At 42.5% G+C, this 26,375-nt stretch overlaps 1 protein-coding gene across 1 annotated transcript; it reads left to right on the plus strand.

The window, feature by feature from the left end:
* The first annotated feature begins 384 nt into the window (after nucleotides 1-384).
* Nucleotides 385-6,172, plus strand: B2m (beta-2-microglobulin). Its single transcript, XM_052725400.1, has 4 exons — nucleotides 385-515; nucleotides 3,107-3,385; nucleotides 3,891-3,919; nucleotides 4,769-6,172. Exons 1-3 carry the CDS (start codon nucleotides 449-451, stop codon nucleotides 3,902-3,904), a joined length of 360 nt encoding a protein of 119 aa, XP_052581360.1. The 5' UTR covers nucleotides 385-448; the 3' UTR covers nucleotides 3,905-3,919; nucleotides 4,769-6,172.
* Nucleotides 6,173-26,375: the final 20,203 nt, after the last annotated feature.

Here is a 26,375-nt window from a genome sequence, read left to right on the forward strand (position 1 = left end):
GGAGGGTCCTTGCACAGGGAATCCTGAAACCGCCTTCTTATTCCTGGGTTGGGGTTATAATCCAAGGTCTGAGTTCTGCCAGTTAATGCTCTTAATTGTTCTGGCTTTACTTTTCAAGAATGAAAACTTCAGGTCCTAAGCCCTTCTCTGACTGGCATTAGAACGAATGGAGGTCCTTCCTAGGATGAAGGACCAGGTACACCAAGCTCAGAAGCGCCCCTGATCGCAGGGTACGGAGGGTCCCGCCCAGGCTGTTCCAAGCACCACGGGACTTTATAAGAACATGAAACTGAAAATAGGAAAGTCCCTTTTTAACCTAGTTCAGCGTCACCATCTAGGAGACTGGTGACGGCCTCCCGATCTGGATCCCGATTGGCTGCCAGAGTGGGGACTATAAGAGTGCGCCCAGCCCCGGCCGTACTCATTTCGCTCCGACCGGCGCGCAACGATGGCTCGCTCTGTGGCCGTGGTCTTTCTGATGCTTGCCTCACTGGCCTGCTTGGATGCCATCCAGCGTGAGTGTCTCTTCCTCCTCTCCCGGCGTTAATTCTGATTTCTCCTTAGTTCTCCTTCCCGACGGGATTGGCCAGGGCTGGGTCTCCCGGGGAAGAGGTGAGAGTCCCGCCGCCCCCTCTTGCTGCTTCCAGGCAGCAGTGTAGACGCGGTTTGCGACTGTGTAGACGGACTGTCAGCGCTGGAGGTGGGGAAAGCTTCTCTCCTGCTCTTTGCTTGCCGGAGTCCCGCTGGACTCTCCCAGCGCGGGAGAGTGGGTCTGCTCCGAAGGTGCGGAGAAGAGGGCCTTGAACTAGACCCGGGGAACCCAGGAAGTCAGACCGCCGCCGCCCAGCTGCCTTTGCACTTTCTGAGCGCCTGGGGTCCAATGGAGCCAAAGTCTAGAGAAATGGGCGTGGGTCCTAGGCTCTGCTGTTTCCAAAGTTTTTCCGACCGTTAATTTACCTTGTCTCATTAATGCTTTTAGTAATCATCATAAAGGCGGCGGGGTATGACAGTTTACTGTAATGCTGAGGACGCTGCGTGGTTTATAACTTGGAAACTGAGCCTATGATGTAAACATTATGGTTCCTTTTGTCTCTCAGATGGGGAACCCGAGGCATTGGGATTTTAAGTAACTTATTCACACAAGGATTAATGGCAGTCGGGATTGGAATTGAGGCCGATTTTGCCATTTGGGGTAAAAGTAGGCCTTTTGGATGTAACCCCATTTGTTTCTAGAAGTGCCCCTGGCCTTCCGGGATCATAGTCTGTAAAGCAGGCTGGGCTGTCTTGGGCCCTTGGTACTTCTCACAGGCTTTCCTTTTTGGCACGCCGCCTGGTTCTGTTTTACAAGATAGAGCATCTACTTTCGGTTTCGGAAACTGCAAGTTTGTCGAAGTCAGGGAAGTTGTGAATTCTGGGGCAAAGATAATTCAGTATAGTTACCAAGACTCTTAAGGATAAATAATTCAAGAAGTCATAGAGGTAGAAAAGTGGCGGAGCCCAGATTCAAACCTGGCCCAACACTTGTCTAAATTGTGTAAGAAGGGATCATTCTTTCCCAGAGGATTCCAGGCAGGATGAACCTGGCCTCTGAACTCTGTGGCATTTAATGTTCTTGTTACTAAAACCTCAAATGCAAGGAGCTTTCTGGCGTATCTTCACTTTAACTTTACAGGAGAAAAAACCCAAGGCTTCATTGAAACCTTAACTGTAGTTCTTGACCGAGCTAGTAACCTTTCCTCCAGTGCTTCTAGATACATAGAGTTGGCCAGAGCTGGCCGCAGTTCCCAGATGCCTTTCCTTCTCCCTACCGTCTTCTACATGAGAATAAGTAGCTGCCCTTTAGAGACCATGTACCCTGAATATATGTGTATTTGGAAGTATATTATAAGCCAGGTGTGGCGACTCATGCCTGTAATCTCAGCCCTGGAGAGGCTGAGACAAGAGTTTGAGGCCAGTCTGCAGACATAGCAAAACTTTATCTCAGATAGATGGATGGATGGATGGATGGATGGATGGATGGATGGATGGATGGATGGGGAAAACACAAGAGAGCCAATGAATTGGCTCAGCAGAGACACTAAGCCTGAGTTTGAGCTCAGATGCCACTTGGTGGGTGGAGAGAACTGACTCTTAAATCCACACAAGAGCTATGGTGCTCATATACGCATGCACACACGCATGCAGGCCTCTATATTGTGAGGTAATTATTCCCAACATGTTTAGTTAGGGCAGCCATTTGAAAGCGCTGACTAGAAATACTATCCTACTCCTGCATACATTGCTCCACTTAGTTCTAGCGGAGTATATTCTTTCTCATTCGTCACAGCCCTCACTTCTCCCTACTGGGTTTATCTGTCCTAACCCAACCACTTAAAAGTTTTGCTAGCTCCTGTCGCTATTTAGATGTTGTTTGTTTTCTAGTTCATGAAACCAGAGCTTTGCTTTGGCCTGTTAACTCTGGGCTGGAACAGAAAGATTGTACCTGGCAGGATTGGACCCTGGAATGACTTGCATAGGAACCGAAGGAGGGAGGAAATAATACTAACCCTGCCACCTGAGGGGCAAGGCTCAGCTTTCAGCTCTGTAGCAGACAATACATGTTAGGAAGTCTAGGGGGGAACATTAAGTAAAAAGGAAGGGGATAAAAATAAGAAAGAAAGTGATTGGGGCTGGCACAGCATACAAGGATGTGGGTACTATGATACGGATACTGCATAGGGTGTGCGGAATGAGACATGAGATTTGGAAAGTAGGTGGGCCATGACATTAATTAAGGGAAGGGATGGATATAGTTCTTGAGAGCCTCCAATGAAAGCTTCTTAAAAATCCAGCAGTCTCTAGTGACAGAAGACACTGCTTACAAGCCAGGTAGGGAAAACCAAAGGCCTGTGTACAGGATTTCGAGGAAAAGATACTAAGTCATGATGTGGTTCTCAAAATGTAGGTAGCCGTTTGGGGAAGCAGAAGATCACCTGTCCAGAGCAGAAATGGAAGTGGGAGAACTAGCTGACCAAGTGTGACATGGGGCATGGTGCAGACTGTGATGCAGTTAGCTCCAAGGAAAAAGCCCCAGCAGTTGTCATTTGTCTTTCTCTGTGACCCTTAGGTGCCCCACATGTGCAAGTATACACCCGCCACCCGCCAGAGGATGGCAAACCGAACTTCCTGAACTGCTACGTGTCGCAGTTTCACCCACCCCACATTAACATCGAGCTGCTGAAGAACGGAGAGAAGATAGAAAAAGTGGAGTACACAGATCTGTCCTTCAACAAGGACTGGTCCTTCTATCTCCTGGCTCATACTGAATTCACACCCACTGCGACTGATAAGTACGCCTGCAGAGTTTCACACACCACTCTGAAAGAGCCCAAGGTTGTCACCTGGGGTGAGTCTTCAAGTTCTTCCTTAGTTTCTGAAAGCTCTATCTGTGTCAAGTCACAGCCTAAAACTGCTTTGCTATTTCAAAAATCTGCACACTGAGATTGTTAGGGAATGCCCCCAAAGCACTGATCAGTGGAGCCTTCTGAGTAGTTCGCTGCTGTGAGAGCAGGGAACAGCAGCATCTATTGTCCCAGACTTCTTCCTGTGGCTTCCTCCAGTTTTCCTGGCAGCCTGATGCACACCAAGTGCCAAAGAGCATGTCGGGAAGGCACAGGTCTTGGCTTGCAATCCCTGCCCTCATGTATCTACAATTCTGGATGTTCCAGTACCTTGGCTAGGTACTGGAGATTGTAGACAGGGGTGGGTCTCTGGGTAGTTCTCAACAAGTTCTCAAGGCTAGCAACAACAACCTATTTATTCTACTGGTCTTATTGTAACACTTTGGGATGTCTGTTAGTACTTAGTAGAATAAAAGTAAAAATATTTTTCCCCATTTTCTTTTTTCATAGATCGAAACCTGTGATTAAGCATCATGGAGGTAAGTTTCTTGACCTTAAGAAATGGGCCTTTGGGGGTAAAGCACATGCCTAGCATGCATAAGGCCTTGAGTTCAGGGTAGCTTGTCAGTAGCCACAGAAGAATCCTTTGGGGTTACATTCCTTTATCCTGTGGATTGGCAGGAAGGAGGCACGTAACTACAGGTCTGGCTCTGCCACCATCACTAACCCTCTAAAGGGAGCACTGGGCCTGCTAGTATGTGGTCAAGAGAGACGGGCAGGGTTTGGTTGTTCTTCTGTTTTCTCCTTGGACAATGAACCACTTGCTTTCTTCGTGTGGCAGTGGCCTTGCTCTTCAGCCAGAAGAGTGGGGTGACAGAGTTTCATCACCCCTCAGTCTCTTGTTCTGTTTCATTTGGTAGGCACTAGGTTTACCTTCTAGAGGCTTCCAGACCACTCTAGGAAAGAAATGGATATAGAATATTAATATTGTAAGTCCATGTAAAGGCACCATCATAGCTGTCTGAGAAGGAAGTCTAGAAGCACAAGACAGGAGAGCTCAGGCTTCTGTGTTAGATGTGGTCTAGTGGTAGCAAATCCAGATTTTCAGTGAAATCCTACTGTCCAGGGACCTTGGGGCCCAAATCTCATTCGATCTTGTATGATTTTATTTCTAGGAAAGGGGGATGGATTTGAGAGAGAGTATTAGAGAGGATGGGTAATCTGAGCAGGCAGTCACCAGATGGTGGAGCCAGGACCCACTTCCTTTAAGAAGGTGGTTACACTCAGATGCCAGACCCACTGGTGGTGAGGTCTGTAATGCGAATGAAGTAAATGCTCTAACTTCCTCCTTCCCTCCTCCCTCCCTTCTCTTCCCTTTTTCTTTTTAGGTCTGAAGATGCTTCATTTGGACCAGTTTAACTCCAAGTATTTCTCAGTTTTTAATATGCTGTACAATTTATACACACAGTGAGGAATAGTAATGACACATCATCTTCTTTGTAACTTTGAATTCTGCATGTTTTCCAAAAAAAATTTGAAGACTAACACCCTAGATATCTGAAATAATAAAGCATCAATGAGTATTTTGATCAGAAACAAACCATTGATAATTTGAAAGAAAAAAAAAGTGCTAGTAAATGTAATTAAAAATAATAGTTGATCATATATCAAACCCTTTGTACATCTTATTAGTTGGATGGAGTTATTCATCTTTGGTCTATCACAACCTAAGTGATTTTTTTTTTTTAATTTAAGAAACCTGAGATATTTTCTTTTTGGTAAAGCACACAGGCCCATCTAAAGTCTGTGCCTAACAATCCTCTCCCCCAAACCCATGGGTTACTTCCTCTTTGTTATTTTTACTCAAAAATAAAGAAAAAAAGAAGGACGTTTGCTAGACATTGCCAGAGTGTTACACGAAGTGGTTTCTAGGTATCCTTAAATGTCTGCAAATGCGCATGTGGCTTTTATCACCTGAAGAGCCAGTGGTGTCTTCAGAGGTTCTCATAGAAGCAGGCTCCTGAACCAGGAGATGAACATGACTAAGAAAGGGCTCCAAAGCAAAACAGTAGGAGTGTGGTTGGTGACAGGGAATCGGAAGGAACTGAGAGGGGAGTAGGGATTTCAGAAGTGCCGGTCCCACAGGGAGCTCTAGAGCAAAAACCACATCTTAAAGTTTGTCTTGGCAATGTGGACAAGCCTGTTGCTGGTTCTACAGGACTGTGTGGTAGGATGAAAGCCCAGATATGGTGGTGTGCCAGTACCGGCATGCAAAGGCTGAGGACTGACAGGCTCGTACTGAAGGATGTAGGTGGGGCCACAGTGGCTACTGTGTTTCCTGTTCAATTCTGGTGTGCCTACAGCACACCCAGTCTGAAAGCCCCACCACCAGTTCAAAGTTTCTAAGGGCTAGTGTTAAAGTGGAAATGCTGATAGAACTAAGTTTGAATCCTAATACAAAGTTACTATAAAATTCTGACTTGAGCTTTTAATTTTGATACAATTTAGTTGTATCCCCAAAGGTCCTTTTGTGGTTGGACTTCTAAGAGGTGGGGTCTAGTGGGAGGTCCTGTGGTACTCAGGTCTTTTTGAGTTCTGAAAGGGTTATTATAAAGGCAGCAAACCTAGCCCCTTCTGTTCCTTCTGCTGGTCTAACGCATAATCACGTGCTTACTCCTGATGCATTTTTCCCTTGCTGTTGGCATGAAGGAGGAAACTTTGGCATAGAGTCTGTGCTAATCATTTAAATTTTGAAATTTCAAAACTGTAAGTTAAATAAATCTTATTAAGTAGCTTGTGTCAAGTATTTTGTTATAACAATTAATTACTGGTTTAGAGTCACCATAACCCCAAAGTGGGATAATTAGTCCTGTATCACAAAGCTTATTCATTTATTCACTCAATTGTTATTTTAAATTTAGAATTATTCATTTATTTTTATGTGTATGATACATGTACATAAGTATACCACATGTATGCTTGGTGCCTATGAAGTTCAGAAGAGGCTGTTAGATCCCCTGGAACTAGTTATGAATGAATGTGAGCCACCATGTGGGTGCTGGGAACTAAACCCTGGGTCTCTGGAAGAGCAGCTAGCACTCTTAACTGCTAAGCCTTTTAATTTTTTTGTATGTATACGTTTGTGCATACATGCATGCATGCATATGTGTGTGTATTTGGAGGCCAGAAATGCTTCTTGTTGAATATCTTCAATTGCTATTACTCTCCACCTGATATTTTGAGACAGAGTCTCTTTGAACCTCAAATTTGGAGATTTAGCTGGCCAGCAAGCCTTAGGGATTGTGGTGGGTTGAAAGAAAATGCCCCCATAGGCTCATAGGGACTGGCACTATTAGTAGGTGTGGCACTGCTGGAGAAAGTGTGTCTTTGTCTCTTCCTGCTGGCCGCAGATCCAGATGTAGAACTCCCAGTTACCTCTCCAACACCATGTCTCCCTGCATGCAGCCATGTTCCTGCCATGATGATAATGGACTAAACCTCTGATTGTAGGCCAGCCCTAATGAAATGTTTTCCTTTATAAGAGTTTCCGTGGTCATGGTGTCTCTTCACAGCAATAGAAACCCTAACTAAGACAGGGATCCTCTAGTTTCCACCTCCCCAGCGCGGGGATTACAGGCACATATCACCGCTCCCAACTTTTACATGAGTACTGAGGATTGAACCCAGGTCCCAAGGTCTAAAAACTGAGGCATCTTCCACGTCCCCAATAAATGATTTTTATGGGAGGTAAATGGGCCCAGAAGACAGCAATCTGGGACAAAGTTCCTTGGGGTTCTAGATGTAGAGTTTGAGTCTCAGTCTCCTGTTTAATCTTGCTTGGTTAGTGAAATTTCAGTAAGGTTCAAGATGGTTGTGTTACTACTGGGCTTCAGCAGGGTAAGGGAACTTCATGGGAAGCTCTTCCTTCACCGAGACATCCCAAGGTCTGAGCCCAGCCGAAGCTGTTCAAGAACAAGACTGCAGTGGCAGCCTGGGAACTCAGCCGAAGGGAAGGAGTTTGGGCTAGCACCCCCAAAGGCTGCTTTGTCCAGCAGCCAGGAGCTCAAGAAGAAGCTGGGGGACGGACTTGGGAGAAAGAACCCCACCCTCCACCCTGCCAAGACACCTTAAAAGAAACTTTTTTAAAATTTATTGTGTGTGTGTGTGTGTTTGTGTGTGTGTGTGTGTGTGTGTGTGTGTGTGTGTGTGTGTGTGTGTGTACATGTGAAGGCTAGTCCTCTTGGAGGCCAGAGACGAGCTGGAATTACAGACTTAGATGCTGGAAACCAAACTTTGCTTGAAACTGCTTGAATCATTCCCCACAAGATACCTTAAAATAACCTCAGGGCAGGCTGCAGATGGAGACGTGGACCCTTCCCAACTGTTCTAGTGGAATTTTTTTGGCACCTCAGGGTGCAAGAAAGACTATCTTTCCAACTTCCTGTCCCCAAGTCCTGTGTCTACTGGTTAAACCTTGAGCAGTAAACCTGGCTTTCGTGTGTGTGTGTGTGTGTGTGTGTGTGTGTGTGTGTGTGTGTGTGTGTGTGTATGGCTTCTCTAGCACCACATTCTGCCATATTGCTTTGAGCCTCAACAATGGCTCTGATTCTATCAGTTCTGTGATGCTTTTCTGAAATGGTGACAATCTAGGTAAAATTCCTAAAACAAACAAACAAAAATCCCAAATTACACCTTTTGAGTTGCCTTGTACCTATTCAGCTGTTTTAGCCAGGCATAGCAAAAAAGCGGTCCACAAAATTTCAAGAAATGAAACAATTTAAAAACACAACCTTTTTTACATGTGATTGTAAACCCAAATTATAAAGACTTGAGTATCTCGTAGGCTGCAACCTCTGACCCTCAGTTTCTGGACACTACAAGTAACATCACCTTCGGAGCAAGCATAAAGTGTGACTGGACAGCTGGATTGCTGATCTAATCTCTGGGCGGATGGGGACGGAGAACAACTGCCCTTCCCCTTTCCTGTAAAGGGCTTTGGTGAAAGAGGAAACCAAGAGGGAGGAGGCAGGGAAGTCCTTTTTCTAACCAACGGGCGCTTTTTGCCTACAGCCTGGTGGGCGACGTGGCAACCTGCGCTAAGTGCGCAGTTCACAAAGAGTAAAAAAGTGTTTCAGGAGGCAGTGGCAGCAGGGATGAGGACGAGAAGCAAGAGTGGAATTCCAGAAGGAATTTGCCCTACTTTGTGACCTCTGCTCTGTAACCTGGGGTGTCCCTGTGACAGCTGTCTTCCTGTTTATCTACATCTACACAGCCTTGTGCGGTCTTCCTGCCCAGCCAGTGTCACAAACTCAGCGCATGCGCAAGTGCATGCTTCTAGTTCTCCCGCCCAATAGCTACCCAGGCAGGAATTCTTGAGACAGGAAGGACAAAAGACATAGATTCCACATCAGCTGCTGGATTCCTAGGTAGAGACCAGGTGATGGGCTCTGCTTTCTAGGGCTGCCCAGCCTCACTTAGAGGCCTCTCCTTCCCTGGTTGGAGAGGTAAAGTGTAGCTATGGTCTGTGATCATGAGACCAGAGTGGAGAGGAGAGAGCCGGCCAGAGTCATGAGTCTCAGTAGGATTGCCTGGATCAAAAGGTTGGTGATCATGACGGAGTGCTAGGCACTGCACCCATCCCTGGGCTCCACCAATTTCCTTCTTAGGCTTCCAATTGTCTACCAGGTTCCACTGTTTATACCCAAATCCCTACAGTAACACTGTATTGTGCAGTATTTCTGCCACTGTGTTTGAGACATATTGTTGGTTGTTTTGTACTCTTACTCCTTTGGCTCTTTGGGGGACCCACTATCCAGCTCCCAAATAAATCACACATGGAAGGTTATTCTTTCTTATAAATGCCAGGCCTTAGCTTGGCTAATTTCTAGCCAGCTTTTCTTAACTTTAAATTACCCTGGCTACCTTTTGCCTCTGGTTTTTTTTAATTAAATTTTTTTTTCATTTTATATACCAATTACAGTTCCCCCTCCTTCCCCTTCTCCCACTTCTCCTACCTTCTCACTATCACATCCCCCACCCACTCCTCCTCATAGGGGGTAAGCCCTCCCTTGGGGAGTCAACACAGGCTGGCATACCAAGTTGGGGTAGGACTAAGCCCCTCCCTCCTACATCAAGGCTGAACAAGATATCCCACCATAGGGAACGGGCTCTAAAAAGCCAGCTCATGTACCAGGGATAAGACCCTGGTCCCACTGCCAGTGGCCCTACAAACAGATCAAGCCACACATCTGTCACCCACATTCAGAGGGCCTAGTTTGGTCCCATGCAGGTTCCCCAGCTGTCAGCCCAGAATCCGTGAGATCCCACTAGCTCAGGTTAGCTGTCTCTGTGGATTTCCCCATCATGACCTTGACCCACCTTGCTCCTATAATCCCTCCTCCCTCTCTTCAACTGAACTCCAGGAGTTCGGCCCAGTGCTTGGCTGTGAGTCTCTGCATCTGCTTCCATCAGTTATTGGATGTAGGTTCTATGATGACAAATAGGGTAGTTACCAATCTGATCACAGGAGTGGGCCAGTTCAGGGACCCTCTCCAATACTGCTAGGAGTCTTAGCTGGGGTCATCCTTGTGAGTTCCTGGGGATTTTCCTAGCACCAGGTTCCTCCCTAACTCCATAATGGCTCCCTCTGTCAAGATATCTCCTTCACGGCTCTCTCTCTGTTCCTCACCCAACTCAGCCATCTCCAATCACTCGTGTTCCCATCCCCCATCCCCTCCCCTCCACCGTCTACCCCACTCCTAGTTTACCCAGGAGATCTTAACTATTTCCCCTTCCTGGGGCAATTCATGTGTCCCTCTTAGGGTCCTCCTTGTTACCTAGTTTCTCTGGAGCTGTGGGCTGTGGTCTGGTTATCCTTTGCTTTGCATCTAATATCCACTTATGAGTACATACTGTGTTTGTCTTTCTAGGTCTGGATTACTTCACTCAGGATATTTTTTCTAGTTCCATCCATTTGCCTACAAATTTCATGATGTCATTGTTTTCTACCACTGAGTAATACTCCATTGTGTATGTACCACATTTTCTTTATCCATTCTTTGGCTGAGGGGCATCTAGGTTGTTTCCAGGTTCTGGCTATTACAAATAATGCTGCTATGAACATAGTTGAGCAAGTGTCCTTGTGGTATGGTTGAGCATCTTTTGAGTATATGCCCAAGAGTGGTATTGCTGGGTCCTGAGGTTAAGTTGCCTCTCAATTTTCTGAGAAACCGCCATACCGATTTCCAGAGTGGCTGGACAAGATTGCACTCCCACCAGCAGTGGAGAAGTATTCCCCTTATTCCACTTCCTCCCCAACATAAGCAGTCATCAGTGTTTTTGATCTTAGCCATTCTGACAGGTGTAAGATAGTGCCTCAGAGTCATTTTAATTTGCATTTCCCTGATGGCTAAGGATGTTAAGCAATTCTTAAATGTCTTTCAGCCATTTGAGATTCTTTTGTTGAGAATTCTGTTTAAATCTGTACCTCATTTTTAAATTGGATTATTTGGTATTTTGATGTCTAGTTTCTTGAGTTCTTTATATATTTTGGAGATCAGCCCTCTGTCAGATGTGGGGTTGGTAAAGATCTTTTCCCATTCTGTAGGCTGCCATTTTGTCTTATTTATTGTGTCCTTTGCCTTACAGAAGCTTCTCAGTTTCAGGAGGTCCCATTTATTATTGCTCTCAGTGTCTGTGCTACTGGTGTTATATTTAGGAAGTGGTTGCTGTGGATATCGCTCTATATAAATAAAACACCGATTGGCCAGTGACCAGGCAGGAAGTATAGGCGGGACAAGGAGAGAGGAGAATTGAGGAAGGAGGAAGGAAAGAGGAGACTGCCTGGAGCCGCTGCCAGGACAAGGAAGATGTAAAGTACCGGTAAGCCACGAGCCACGTGGCAAAGTAAAGATTAATAGAAATGGGCTAAACATAAGAGTAAGAGCTAGGCCGGGCGGTGGTGGTGCACGCCTTTAATCCCAGCACTCGGGAGGCAGGGCCAGGCGGATCTCTGTGAGTTCGAGGCCAGCCTGGGCTACCAAGTGAGTTCCAGGAAAGGCGCAAAGCTACTCAGAGAAACCCTGTCTCGAAAAACCAAAAAAAAAAAAAAAAGAGTAAGAGCTAGACAATGATAGGCTTGAGCTAATGGCCAAGCAGTTTAAATGATGTAAGAGTCTGTGTGTTTATTTTATAAGTGGGCTCTGGGACTGGTGGGACTTGGAGGCGGGAGCTGGAGAGAAATTCTCCATCAACAAGTGGTCTCCTGTGCCATGCATTCAAGCTACTTTCCATTTTCTCTTCTATCAGGTTCAGTATAACTGGATTTATGTTGAGGTCTTTGATCCATTTGGACTTGAGTTTTGTGCATCATGACAAATATGAATCTATTTGCATTCTTCTACATGCCAACATCCAGTTATGCCAGCACCACTTGTTAAAGATGCTTTTTTTTTTTCCATTGTACAATTTTGACTTCTTTGTCAAAAATCAGGTGTTCATAGGTGTGTGGATTAATGTCAGGGTCTTCAATTCGATTCCATTGATCCATGTGTCTGTTTTTATTACTATAGCTCTATATTAGAGCTTGAAGTCAGGGATGGTGATGCCTCTGGAAGTTACTTTATTGTACAGAATTGTTTGGCTATCCTTTTTTTTTCTATATGAAGTTGAGTATTGTTCTTTTGAGGTCTGTGAAGAATTGTGTTGGGATTTTGATGGGAATTACATTTAATCTGTAGATGGCTTTTGGTAAGATTGCCATTTTTACTATGTTGACCCTACCTATCCAAGAGCATGGGAAATCTTTCCATTTTCTGGTATCTTCTTCAATTTCTTTCTTCAAAGACTTAAAGTTCTTGTTATACATGTCTTTCACTTGTTTGGTTAGAGTTACTTGAAGATATGTTATTTATGGCTATTGTAAAGGGTGATGTTTTTCTGACTTTTTTCTCAGCCTGTTTATCATTTGTATATAGGAGGGCTACTAATTTTTTTGAGTTATTCTTATATCCTGCCACATTCCTGAAGGTGTTTATCAGCTGTACGAGTTCCCTGGTAGAATTTTGGGGGTCATTAAAGGTATACTATCATATCATCTGCAAATAGTTAAAGTTTGACTTCTTCCTTTCCAGTTTGTATCCCCTTGATCTCCTTTTGTTGTCTTATTGCTCTAGCTAGAACTTTGAGTACTATATTGAATAGATATGGAGAGAGTGGACAGCCTTGTCTTGTTCCTGATTTTAGTGGAATTGCTTTGAGTTTCTCTCCATTAGTTTGATGTTGGCTGTTGGGTTGCTGTATATTGCCTTTATAATGTTTAGGTATGTCTCTTGTATCCCTGATCTCTTCAAGACCTTTATCATGAAGGGGTGTTGGATTTTTGTGGAAGGCTTTTTCAGCATCTAATGATGATGAATCATGTGGTTTTTTTCTTTCAGTTTGTTTATATGGTGGATTACATTGACAGATTTTCATATGTTGAACCATCCCTGCATCTCTGGAATGAAGACTACTTGATCATGGTGGATGATTTTTTTTGATGTGTTCTTGGATTTGGTTTGCCATTATTTTATTGAGTATTTTTGCATCAGTGTACATAGGGAGATTGGTCTATAATTTTCTTTCTTAGCTGTGTCTTTGTGTGGTTTGGGTATCAGGGTAACTGTAGCCTTATAAAAAGAGTTTGACAATGTTCCTTCTGTTTCTATTGTGTGGAACAATTTGAGGAGTATTGGTATTAATTCTTCTTTGAAATTCTAGTACAGTTCTGTGCTGAAACCATCTGGCCCTGGATTTTTTTTTTTTTTTTGATAACTGCTTCTATTTCCTTAGCGGTTATGGTATATTTGAATTGTTTATCTTATCTTGCTTTAATTTTGGTATATGGTACCTATCAAGAAAATGGTCCATTTCTTTTAGATTTTCCAATTTTGTGGAGTACAGGTTTATGAATTATGATTCTCTGGATTTCCTTACTATCTGTTGTTATATCCCCCTTTTCATTTCTGATTTTGTTGATTTTGATATTCTCTCTCTGCCTTTTGGTTAGTTTGGATAAGGGTTTGCCTATCTTGTTGATTTTCTCAAAGAACCAACGCTGTTTCATTGATTCTTTGTATTGCTCTGTTTCTATTTCATTGATTTCAGCCCTCAATTTGATTATTTCCTGTCATCCACTCCTACTAGGTGAGTTTGCTTCTTTTTGTTCTAGAGCTCTCAAGTGTGCTGTTAATTTGCTAGTGTGAGATTTCTTTATGTAGTCACTTAATGCTATGAATTTTCCTCTTAGCATTGCTTTCATAGTGTCCCATAAGTTTGGGTATGTTGTACATTCATTTTCATTGAATTCTAGAAAGTCTTTAATTTCTTTCTTATTTCTTCCTTGACCCAGTGATGATTCAATTGAGCATTGTTCAGTTTCCATGAGTTTGTAGGCTTTTTGCAATTTGTGTTGTTGAATTCTAACTTTAAGCCATGGTGATCCAATAAGATACAGGTGATTATTCCAATATTTTTGTATCTGTTGAGATTTGCTTTGTTACCGAGTATGTGGTCAGTTTTAGAGAAGATTCCATAAAGTGCTGAGAAGAAGATACTTTTTTTGTGTGTTTGGGTAAAATGTTCTATAGATGTCTGTTAGGTCCATTTGAGCCATAACATGTTAGTTCCCTTATTTCTCTGTTAAGTTTCTGTCTGGCAGACTAGTCCAGTGGTGAAAGTGGGCTAGTGTGTGGGGTTTGAAGTATAATTAAGCTTTAGTAATATTTCTCTTATAAATGTAGGTGCCCTTGTATTTGGGGCATAGATGTTCAGAATTGAGACTTTATCTTGATGGATTTTTTCTGTGATGAATATGAAATGTCCTTCTCCATCTCTTTTGAGTAATTTTAGTTTGAAGTCTGTTTTGTTAGATATTAGGATAGTTACACCAGCTTGTTTCTTAGGTCCATTCGATTGGAAAATCTTTTCCCAATCCTTTACTCTGAGGTAATGTCTGTCTTTGAGGTTGAGGTGTGTTTCTTGCATGCAGCAGAAGGATGGATCCTGTTTTCGTACTTATTCTGTTAGCCTGTGTCTTTTTATAGGTGAATTGAGTCCATCGACATTGAGATATTAATGACCAGTGATTGTTAATTCCTGTTATTTTTGGTTTTGTTGTTGTTGTTGGTAGTGTGTGTGTGTTTCCCTTCTTTGGTGTTTGTTGGTGTGAAGTTATTTATTGCCTGTGCTTTTGTGGGTGTAGCTAACTTCCTTGGTTTGGAGTTTTCCTTTTAGTACTTTTTGTAGAGCTAGATTTGTGGGTATGTATTGTCTGGTTTTGTCATGGAATATCTTTTCTCCATCTATGGTGATTGAAAGTTTTGCTGGGTATAGTAGCCTGGGCTGGCATCAGTGATCTCTTAGTGTCTGCAAAATATCTGTCCAGGACCTTCTGGCTTTCAGAGTTTCCATTGAAGTCAGTTGTAATTCTGATAGGTCTGCCTTTATATGTTACTTGGCCTTTTTCCTTTGCTGCTCTTAATATTCTTAATTCTGTATGTTTAGTGTTTTGATTATTATGTGGTGAGGGGACTTTTTTTCTGGCCCAGTTTATTTAGTGTTCTGTTAGTTTCTTGTACCTTCATAGGCATGTCCTTCTTTAGGTTGGGAAAGTTTTCTTATATGATTTTGTTGAATATATTTTCTATGCCTTTGAGCTGGAATTCTTCTCCTTCTTCTATCCCTATTATTGTTAGGTTTGGTCTTTTCATAGTGTCCCAGATTTCCTGGATGTTTTGTTATAAGAATTTGCTGGATTTTTTTTAACACTTTCTTTGACTGATGAATCTATTTCGTCTATCGTATCTTCAATGCCTGAGATTCTCTCTTCCATCTCTTGTATTCTGTTGGTTATGCTTGTATCTGTAGTTCCACTTCATTTACTCAGATTTTCCTTTTCCAGAATTCCCTCGGTTTATCTTTTCTTTATTGTGTCTATTTCAATTTTCAAGTCTTGAACTGTTTCCTTCACTAGTTTGATTGTTTTTTTCTTGGCTTTCTTTAAGGGATTTAATGATTTCTTCCAATTTTTGTTTGGCTTTTCCTCCATTTTTTTAAAGGAATTTTTAATTTCCTCTTTAAGGACCTCTGTCATCTTCATAAAGTTATTTTTAAGGTTACTTTCTTCTGGTTCATCTGCATTGGGTTATTCAGGTCTTGCTGTTGTAGAACCACTAGTTTCTGGTGGTACCATATTGCTCTTTATGTTGTTGAATGTATTCTTACACTGCCATATACCCATTTCTCCCTCCAATCCACACAGGTGGAGCCTGTGCCTCTTGGAGTCCCTCTTCCTCCAATCAGTGCAGGTGGGGTCTGCAGCTCTGGTGGTTGCTGGTGCCTCAGGGAATGGTTGAGGTGGGGGGAAGGATACTGCTGCCTAGTTTCTGGGGTTGTGATGTGTGTGGGAGGAGCACTATATGTGTCCCTGGGGCCTAGGGGCTAGAGAGCTGGACTGCCCAGCTGGGAGCTCAGAGACTCACCTCTTCTTCCATTTGGTGGAGGTGGGGCATGTGGCTCCAGTGGGGGTGGTGGTTAGGGAGGGGGCAGGGGAGGATGCTGCTGCTTGGTCTCTGGTGTTATGATAGGTGGGGGAGGAGCACAATATATGGCCCTGGGGCCTAGGGGCTAGAGAGCTGGGCTGTCGCCTCTGGGCTTTTTCTTTATTTCTGTTTATCTTTCTTTACTTCTTACTCTGTGGCTTGCTATGTAACTGGGTGGCTGTCCCCTGACGTCCTCCTCATTTTCTTGCTCCCTGATCTCCTTTCTCTCTTTCCATTTATTCTCTTTGCCTGCCAGCCCTGCCTATCCTTCTTCCTGCCTTGCTATTGGCCATTTAGCTTTTTATTAGACTAATCAGGTGTTTTAGACAGGCACAGTAACAGAGCTTCAGAGTTACACAAATGCAACATAAAGGAATACAACACATCTTTGCATAATTAAATATTCCACAGAATAAACAAATGTAATACATCTTAAAATAATACTTTACAACAGAGATATAATCCACAAACCACACAATTAGTACATTTAAAATACACAATTCATTGAGGCTTAGTATATTCACAAGGCTATGTATATCCATCATCATGATTTTAGAACATTTTCTTTTCTTCTCTGTTTTTTGAGGTAAGAGTCTCACTCACTGTGGTAGCACAGGCTGGCCTTGAATCCATTAGAGATCCACCTGCCTCTGCCTCCTGAGTGCTGAGATAAAAGGTATGTGCCACCATGTCCAACAATTTTGGAACATGGTTATCACCTTCCCATGAAAACCCTATCCCAGTTAGCAGGCTCTCCTCCTTCTTCCTCAACCCTCTAGCCCTAGAAAACCAATAACTTTTCAGTCTTTGTAAATTTGCCTATTCTTGATATTCCTTTTATTTTATTAAAATTGTTTTATTTCCTTGGGCATGTGGGCATGTGTACATGTGGAAGTCACAGGACATCTTGATGGAGCCAACTCTCTCTTGTCACCATGTAGGATCTAGAACTCAGATGGTCAGTAGCCAGACTTGGCAGTAGTAACTCTACCCACTGAATGACCTCACTTGCCCTTTGGAGATTGTAATGCCCACACTCCACCCATTTTGCTACAAGGTCTTGCTATGAAGTTCAGGCTTTCCTTGAACTCTTAGCAGTCCTCCTGCCTCAGCCTGTAAATGCTAGGATTAAAGTGTGCAGCACCATGCCCAGGTTGAAACCAAGTCCTCTATAACTAATGTTCAAATTTCATCTCATTTCCTAGAACAAAATTTTGGACAAAACTCTTTAAAAACTCCTAGTAGAGAATTCTGGGCTAGTATTGCAATTAAATTGCTACCAATCCACGGAAATAGCTTAATGATTATAGGAATTTATTGGGGTATTAACTCACAACAAGAATAAAGGATATGGTCTCAGAGGAGGGGTGGGGTGCAGTCCAACTCAGTTCTCAGGAGCTCTGCTTTGATCCATAGCACCAGACCATGAGGTAACAAAGAGAAGAGAGAGCACGTACATGTATCCCAGGTCTTAAGGGGTCCCCATCAGGCCAGGCCCCAGAGGGGGCAGGTACCTAGCAGCTACCCGCTGCCTCACTAGGGGCGATGCTTCAGGGTAAGGCACAGACAACCACCCCTACACATCTCCTCGTCTTGTCTAAGGAAGAAAGTTCTAACTTAACACAAAACTATATACAATAGGAATAATTATCAAAGAGAAATAAAGGATAATGACATAAACAAATAGAACTACAACCAACAAGAACAACATGAAACAAGAGACACATACTAAAATCCAGAGAAGTCTGGAGCATAGGTAAATGGCATGTTACAGAGATTATTCCAAAAGATGTCCTATCTAATCTAAATCTAATGCTTAATATGTTCTAGCTAAGATACAAGAAGATTGTAACTGTAACTGTTAGTCTTCAATCCCATCAAAGACCTGAGAAGGAATATAATAATACCTGAGAAAACAGGAGAGTGGATGCAAGCAACTTTCGGGAATCTTGTGAGAGTAGACAGAGACAACTGGCAGCCTGGACAGTTACCTAAAGTTTCTCAGCATAGTTGGTGCATTCAAATTGGCTAAAGGCCTAGAGTATCTGACAGACCATTTTCAGAAGCAGGAATTTTGAAAGATCATCTTACCCTGTCTTGGCAGAGTTCAGTAATCACTTTTCCTTGTGTCCCGTTCATCCAGAAAGGACAGCATTTGTACTGTCAGCAGTTGAGGCAAGAGCAGTTCTTTGCCCAGGAGGCCATTTTTTGCCAAGAAGAAGAAAAGCTTCCAAATGGAAATGTCTTAGAAGCCCAACAGTCTCTCGAGATCAAATCAGTGCTGCCAGGAGCAATCATGTCTCACATCAACAGAATTCTAAGTTATTTAAATGCCATAGTCTCTAGATCTACCAAGTGTTTGAAGATTACCTGTCCATCTGACTTATGTATCTGTAAATCTGGACAACCTAAATAATATAACTATAGAGATGACAAACATAGGTGATTATAAATCTGTAAGTCTTATCTATCTAATAACCTAAGGACTAAAGCTTCATGTAAACAAGGTAAACAGTCTGTAGGCAAATGTATGGTAAAAGGACAATGACCTCAAAATTGTGACAATACACAAAATATCTTAAACAAAGGTAGAAATGTATAGTGTAATATGCAATATGACAACAATCTTAAATATGTATCAATATATAAAATATCCTAAACAGAGGTAGAACATACATATAGTATGACAAATATTTTACATTTGTATCAATATACAAAATATTTCAAATAAGAGTAGAAATATATGTACATTATAACAATTATAGTTCTGTATTTATATCAATATACTAATTATCTTAAATAGGAATATAAAAATAGTTTACATTTGTATCAATATACAAAAATCCATAACAGTGCAAATTATCTAAGGCTGATATTTTACTAAATTAGTTTACTAGTATATTCAATAATTTACCTTAATATCCTATACCTATCCATCCCCCCCCTTTTTTTTCTTTAAGGAGAATACTGAGTCCAATATTATCCTGTAAAGACAGAAAATAGAACCCTGCCCAAACCCTTGTTTGTTAAATTTTTATTACAACTTGTAGAGATGTCACATCAGTGGATGAGCTTTTACTTCTTCTCATCAAGGGGTTTGTCCTGTTCAAATTGAATTTTCATTGATTTTGTTGGTATTCATAGCTTTTCTTCTCCTGCAGAAACAAAAGCAAAATCCCTTCCCCAACATAGGACATATTCTGGTTTCCATTCTGAGGTCAACACATTTTTGAAGTAAACTGGTTGGTTTAGCTCAGAAGGTTTTTTTGTTGTCCAATGTCTCTCCACAGCTGTTGTCCCTTTCTCATCAGCATTGAGAAAATTCAAGGTTATAAATCATTATGCAATCTATTTCTAGGAGTCATTGTTACCTGTTGCTGTTTATTTAGCATATCCTTTAAAGTTTGATTGGATCTTTCTATGACTGCTTGGCCTGTGGGATTGTGTGGTATACCTGTAACATACTTTATATTGTAATAAGCAAAAAACTGTCTCATTTTATTTGAGACAAATGCTGGGGCATTGTCAGTCTTAATTTGTACTAGTATTCCCATGATGGCCATAACTTCTAATAGGTGTGTAATCACAGAACCAGCCCTTTTCAGAACTCATAGGAGTTGCCCATTGAAATCCTGAACAGGTGTAAATGGTATGGTGTACATATTTTAATCTTCTAAACTCTGTGAAATGAAACACATCCATATGCCAAATCTCATTTATTTGTATACCTTTTGGATTGTTTCCTGTGTGTAATGGAGTTTGGTTATAGAACAAACAAGTAGGACATTTTCTTTTTTTTTCGAGACAGGGTTTCTCTGTGTAGCTTTGCGCCTTTTCCTGGAACTCACTTGGTAGCCCAGGCTGGTCTCGAACTCCCAGAGATCCACCTGGCTCTGCCTCCCGAGTGCTGGGATTAAAGGCATGCGCCACCACCGCCCGGCTAAGTAGGACATTTTCTTACAATTCCCTTGGCTTGTTGCCCAGTGATGGAGAAATTTTTCTTCAAACCCTTGCTATTTACATGGTGTTTCTTATGAAATTCTTAGTCTTCTAGCACGTTACTTATTAGTAACTCATCAATCTCATCATTACCTTGTGCTAGAGGTCCTGGCAGACCTGTATGGGATCTGATGTGTGTTTTATATATATAGGATGTTCCCTATTTCTAATGATTTCCTGTAATTGTATGAATAGTGAAGTTAATTCTGTATTATCAGGAATAAATTCAGCAGTTTCAATATGTAAAAGGTCTTCCTATGAAGTTCAGGCTTGCCTTGAACTCTTAGCAGTCCTCCTGCCTCAGCCTGCAAATGTTGGGTGGGATTAAAGTGTGCAGCACCATGCCCAGGTTGAAACCAAGTCTCTCTATAGCTAATGCTCAAATTTCATCTCATTTCCTAGAACAAAATTTTGGACAAGACTCTTTAAAAACCCATATTAGAAAAATCTGGGCTAGTGAAGCAGCAAATATACTATATATTTCTTCTTAATAGAAACTCAGACACATGGAGAGCTTTCTAACAATTTATCGTCTCTGTCTGTGTACACATGTTTGTTGCCAGCATGTGTATGTACCATGTATGTGTACCACAAGCATGCAATGTCTTCAGAGGCCTAAGAGAGGATAGGATCCTCTGAAACTGAAGTTAAAGCAGATTGGGAACTGCCATGTGAGAACTCAAGAAGAACAGCCAGTACTCATAACCACTGAACCATCTTTCCAGGCCCTAAAGAGCCTTTAGATCTCTCTCTTTTTTTTTAAAGGACACACTTTCATGTAGCCCAAGCAGGCTTTGAACTCCTTGTTCTCCTGTCTCTGCCTGCTCAGTGGTGGGATAACAGGTATGTACTATCAGTCACTTCTCTCCTCCTGCCTTGTGGGACCCAGGGATCAAACTCAGATCATCAGGTGCTATGGAATCTCGTTCTGTATGCTGTGGATGTGTTGCTCTGATTATTGGTTGATAAATAAAATGTTGATTGACCAGTAGCCAGGCAGGAAGTATAGGCAGGGTAAGCATACGAAAATTCTAGGAAGAGGAAGGCTGAGTCAGGAGTCGCCTGCCAGATACAGAGGAAGCAAGATGACAAGGCAGAACTGAGAAAAGGTACCAAGCCATGTGGCTAAACATAGATAAGAATTATGGGTTAATTTAAGTGTAAGAGTTAGATAGTAATAAGCCTGAGCTAATGGCCAAGCACTTATAATTAATATAAGCCTCTGTGTGTTTTCTTGGGGACACGAATGGGAGAGATTTGTCCCAACTGCTGGAAGGCTGGGACACAGGAAAACTTCCAGCTATAATCAGGGTTAGCAGCAAATGCCTTTACCCATTGAGCCATCTTGCCTATCTTATATAGCAATAAAAATAAAATGTTATATAGACTATTTTGCTAATATTTAAATAGTCTGTACTCTTCTTCATGTAAATGTTTCTTGGGTTCACCTTCTCACCACTGCCACCAGGACATGGAATGGGGGAGAGGCACAGTTTCAAGAGTAATGGTCTCCAAAATTTGTTTAAAAGCATAATTAAATTTTTGAGTATGCATTTTCCATATATCTATATCTATATCTATATCTATATCTATATCTATATCTATATCTATATCTATATCTATATCTATATCTATCTTATGCTACTTTCAATCTTATTTTTTTAGCTTTAAAATTACATTTATTGCTTGGCAGTGGTAACACACTCCTTTAATCCCAGTACTTGAGAGGCAGAAGCAGGCGGATCTCTGTGAGTTTGAGGCCAGCCTGGTATACAAAGTGAGTTCCAGGACAGCCAGGACTGTTATACAGAGAAACCCCATCTCGGGGGGGGGGGGGGGGGGGGGGGGGAATTACATTTGTTTATTTAGTGTTTGTGTGAACATGTGTGTGGAGGCCAGAGGACAAGTAGGATGCTATTCCTCAGGAGCCATTCACTATTTTTATTTTGTTTCTGCACTATTTGCTTTGTGTGTGTGTGTGTGTGTGTGTGTGTGTGTGTGTGTGTGTGTGTATGTGGATGCACACGCCACAACATGTATGTGGAGGGCAGAAGACAATTTGAGGGAGTCAGTTCTCTCCTTCTACCATGTGGATCCAGGGGATGAAACTCAGGCTGTCTTGATGTCACAACACTTGGGAGACTGAGACAGGAAAGAAGGTAAGTTCCAGGCCAGGCTGGGCTACATGAATGAGGCTCTGTCTCAAAATACAAAACCAAAAAAGATCACACTGAGCTGACTTTGCCTTGTGAGAGCACAGAGAATGTGGAGGTGGGGATGGGACTGGAATTGGAATCTAAGCCAAATATTCCAGAAGCTCTGAGCTCTAAATTCTGATGTAAACCAGCTGGGATTGACAACAGTTATGAGATGCAGAGGCCCTTAATGTTGGCATTAAACTTTGGCACAGATGTCTTACCGAATCAAAAAACTGTAATAAATACAAGAATGTATGTACTCTGGCAGCCCCATGGATGAATTCCAGACAACCCTGAGAGTTCTCCTCCATCTAAAGAAAGATGCTAACTCTTGGCATGGCCTTGGGTGGATAACTGATAGGACTCTGTGGTAGTAAAGGATGTGGCTTAACCTATGAACATCTTTAGCCTGGAGTAGTTAACTCACTTAACTCACCAAGATTTCAATAAGTCACACATTACCTGATTGTACTGAGTGTCTGATTTGCGTGGGAAGGCTCTTAAGAGTCATATGGATGGAATGTAGTCATAGAGCTAAAGGTATAAATTCAGTGGCAGAGTGTTAGCCTAGTTTGCCCAGCCTGCGGCTCAGTCAATCCTCAGCAATCACAGAAACACTACCGAATGTGGTCATATCTTCCATAGTTGGTCCCTTGTGAATTTCTCTTAAACAATACTTAAATTGTACTGATTTGTTTGGAGAAAAAAAAATCAACCATCATCAGCACTATTGTATTTACATGTGCTTGGTGCTTAGGACAAATAAACCGTCTGGCTTGAGGTGGCTTTCCCATATCATTGTGTGAGAACCATGAGCTGTTAGATCTAAGGCAGTTCTGACAGTTATTTTTAAACCAACACACTGTACCCCTCTCTCTTTTGGGACAGAGTGTCACTATGTAGTTCTGGCTGGTTTGGATCTCACAGATTAAAGGCATGTGACACCATGCCCAGGAACTTTCTCTTTTGTTATGGTGTGACTGTTCCCTAAGGTTGAGACTTAGGGAACTGTCCCCTCCACTCTATGACTGCATTCCATTCACCTGACTCTTAAGTGCCTTCCCACGCAAATCAGACACTCAGGTAATGTGTGACTTATTGGAATCTCGGTGAGTTAAGTCAACTACTCCAGGCTGAAGATGTTCACAAGTGAAGCCAGACCCTTTATTTCCCCAGAATTCTATAGAGTTAGCATCTTTCTTTAGATGCAGACAACTCTCAGGGTTGTCTGGAATTGATCCATGGGGCTGAAAGAGTATATACATTCTTGTATTTATACATGTTGAAATTTAATCCTCATTGTAAGGCTTAAGAGGGTGGAAACTTTCTAGCTATGGTGTGCAGAAGTAAGGCCTTTCAGTAATTAAGAGTAGCTATAAGCCAGGCAGTGATGGCTCATGCCTTTAATCCCAGCACTCCAGAGTCTGTAAGTTTGAGGCCAGCCTGGTTTACAGAGGGAGTTCCACGACAGCCAGGGCTATAGAGAAACCCTGTCTTGAAAAATAAAAAATAAAAAAAAAAGAAAGAAAAGAAAAAGAAAAAAAGAGTAGATGTAAAACTAAGCATCAAATTTGTTTCTGTTTAGAGCAAGGGAAACTTTATTTTTGTTAGTGGGCCAGGCAGGGCACTCTCTGCATTTCCTGATTATACTGGAGTGGAAGTCAGTTCTTTCTGACTACTTCTACCGGAGGGTGAAGTACATGGTATGCAGGTAAGTACCATGACTAGTGGCCTTTGAGGCCAGCCTGCTCAGTTGCTATGCACACTGGAACTTACAATAGTGGTTTTACATTCTCTGACCTCTGACATGCCAGGACAGGGAGGAACTACTTTACCTTGGTTGTACAGGTTGTCTGTGTTCTAACAATTGGGTCAGCTAACCAACTTAGCATGTTCCTATGAACAAACAGCAGACTGGCTGGCTCTCAGGCCTTGAGAAGCATATTTACTCTTTTACAGATTATCATGTAGCTCTCACAAAGCAACCTGTACCTCGGGATGGGTGAGGTGTGATTTCTGCAGTGCTCTTTCCCTTTCTCTAATAAAATGTGCAGGGAAGCACTCTTATTCCTTACAGTACACACAGCAGCATTTTCTCCACATGCAAGCTCAGGTGAACCAGTAAGGCAGTGCCTGTACCTGCACGTCTGTCTCCCATTGCACTCTGGTTGCTTATTTTTGTTTGTTTGTTGGAGACAGGGTCTCAATATGTCACTCAGACTGACCACAAATTCACTCTGTAGCCTTAGCTGGCCTTGAATTAGTGGTGATTCTCCTACTTCAGTCTTCTGAGTTCTGGGACTACAGCCTCTGTCACCACTGAATTCTTTAGGATGTTGCCCATATCCCAGACCTTGTTTGTTTGGCTTGGTACAGGATGTGCAAGATGAATATGACATACCCAGAAATGTCCAACCTTTTGATACTGCAACATGACCTTTGTCATCTACAAATGTGTTGTGTCACATTCATAGTTTTCTTGGGACACATGTGACCTGTGGGCTGCAATTAAGCACTTAACTCCTACTATTAAAATGTTTATACTGGAATAGTCAAAGAGTTTTATTAAGTAGGCTCTCAATGGCACTAGCATCCTAATGATGTCTCTAAGCCAGTAGTGTCCTCTCAGTGATAGCAAGGAGCAACAGCAGCACCCTCTGTCCTGGACTTCTTTCCTGTGGTCTCCTCCAGCTCTCCTGGCAGTCTAAAACACACTAAGCACCAAGGAGCAGCACGTCAGGGAGGCCTTGGCCTGCATGTAATCTCTGCACTTCTGTACCTATAACCCTGGACTGCTCCAGTACTGTCTAGGTTTAGCTCTGAGGCTCACAGGAAGGTATGGGTCTCACTGGGCAGTAGGGTTTTGGGGGAGCAGTTTATTTTGTGTGTATGAACATGCACATGGAGGAAGCATGTATGTGTAGGTCAGAGGATATCCTCGGGTGTTGATCCATGCCTTCACCTAGGTTGAGACAGGTTCTCTTTTTCTGTAGGTTAGCTAGCCTGTAAGTTTCTGGGGATTCTCTTGGCTCCACTTCCCATCTTATGGTAGGAACATTGAGATTATAAATGAGCTGCTGCATTTGGCTGTAAGTGGGTTCTGGGGATTCAAACTCAGGTCCTTAACCTTGAAGGGCAAGCACTCTTCACTGAGCCACCTCCCTAGATTTTGTTCCTTTTTAAAAAAAAAGCAAGGTCTCATGTACCATATAACTGAGGTTGGCCTTAACTCACTATGATTCTCCTGCCTCTAACTCCCAAGGGCTGGTTATAGGCATGATCCACCAGGCCCAGCTTTTCACTCCGTATTTCTAAAAATGTGTTCAAAGTTAGGAGCAGCAGCTTTACTACTAATAGTTTTGAATATTTATTAGTACACAGTTTTGTGAGGTAAGGACTTTTAAGACAAGTCTCACTTTGTCCCAGGCTAGCCATGAACTGATTGATTTTCCTGCTTGTCACTCAAGTGCTGGTTTTCTGGGTGTACACTATCATGCCTAGCAGCCCACAGCAGTGCAACCTTGTGCATCTTCCCTGCATCTTTAATTTCATAGTTCAGTGCCACAGTGTCATGCAGGTAGATTTCTGACTTGAGAAAATGTGGGGTTTTGTTGTACTGTTCAATGACATGATAACCCTGTGGTATGGAAGACATTAATCAGGTAGTATCTGAGAGATCATCCCTTCCTCTTATTTTTCAGTATATGAAAAGTTCCTGTGGCTTATATGCCTTTCTTCTGAGGCATGCAAAGACACGAGGCCCCAGGTGTGGCTCTACCAGCCTCACTGATTCTCTACAGCGAAGACAGAGAAACTGACAGTGTGGTGTCACCATGTCCCTTGGCTTTCCTGATAGGAGAGTGCTTTTAGTGAACGAACCACTCTCTTCCTTTTTTCTGAACAAACTACAAGAGCAGCAGTTGTTCAATCATTCAACCGGAAAGAAGGCTTGGGGTAGGGCAGTAATTAGGGTGCTTGTCTAGCAGGTACAAGGTACTGAGTTAACCATAGCACCAAATATACAAACCAAACATACATGCAGGGCATTTAATCCCAGCACTTGGGAGGCAGAGGCAGGCAGATCTCCATGAGTTTGAGGCCAGCCTGGTCTACACAGTGAGTTCCAGAACAGCCAGGGCTATGTAAAGAGCCACTGCTTCTAAAACCAAAAACCAAAACAAATACAAAACAACAACAACAACCAAACCAAAACAACC

This window comes from Peromyscus californicus, unplaced genomic scaffold (assembly GCF_007827085.1).
Source record: "Peromyscus californicus insignis strain IS unplaced genomic scaffold, ASM782708v3 Scaffold_7__1_contigs__length_154581171, whole genome shotgun sequence".
In the NCBI taxonomy this organism is placed as follows: domain Eukaryota; kingdom Metazoa; phylum Chordata; class Mammalia; order Rodentia; family Cricetidae; genus Peromyscus; species Peromyscus californicus.

Coding starts and splice junctions, on each gene's coding strand:
- B2m (XM_052725400.1), top strand. CDS start 449: ATGGCTCGCTCTGTGGCCGTGGTCTTTCTGATGCTTGCCTCACTGGCC. Junction 516..3,106: donor CTGCTTGGATGCCATCCAGC/GTGAGTGTCTCT, acceptor TGTGACCCTTAG/GTGCCCCACATGTGCAAGTA.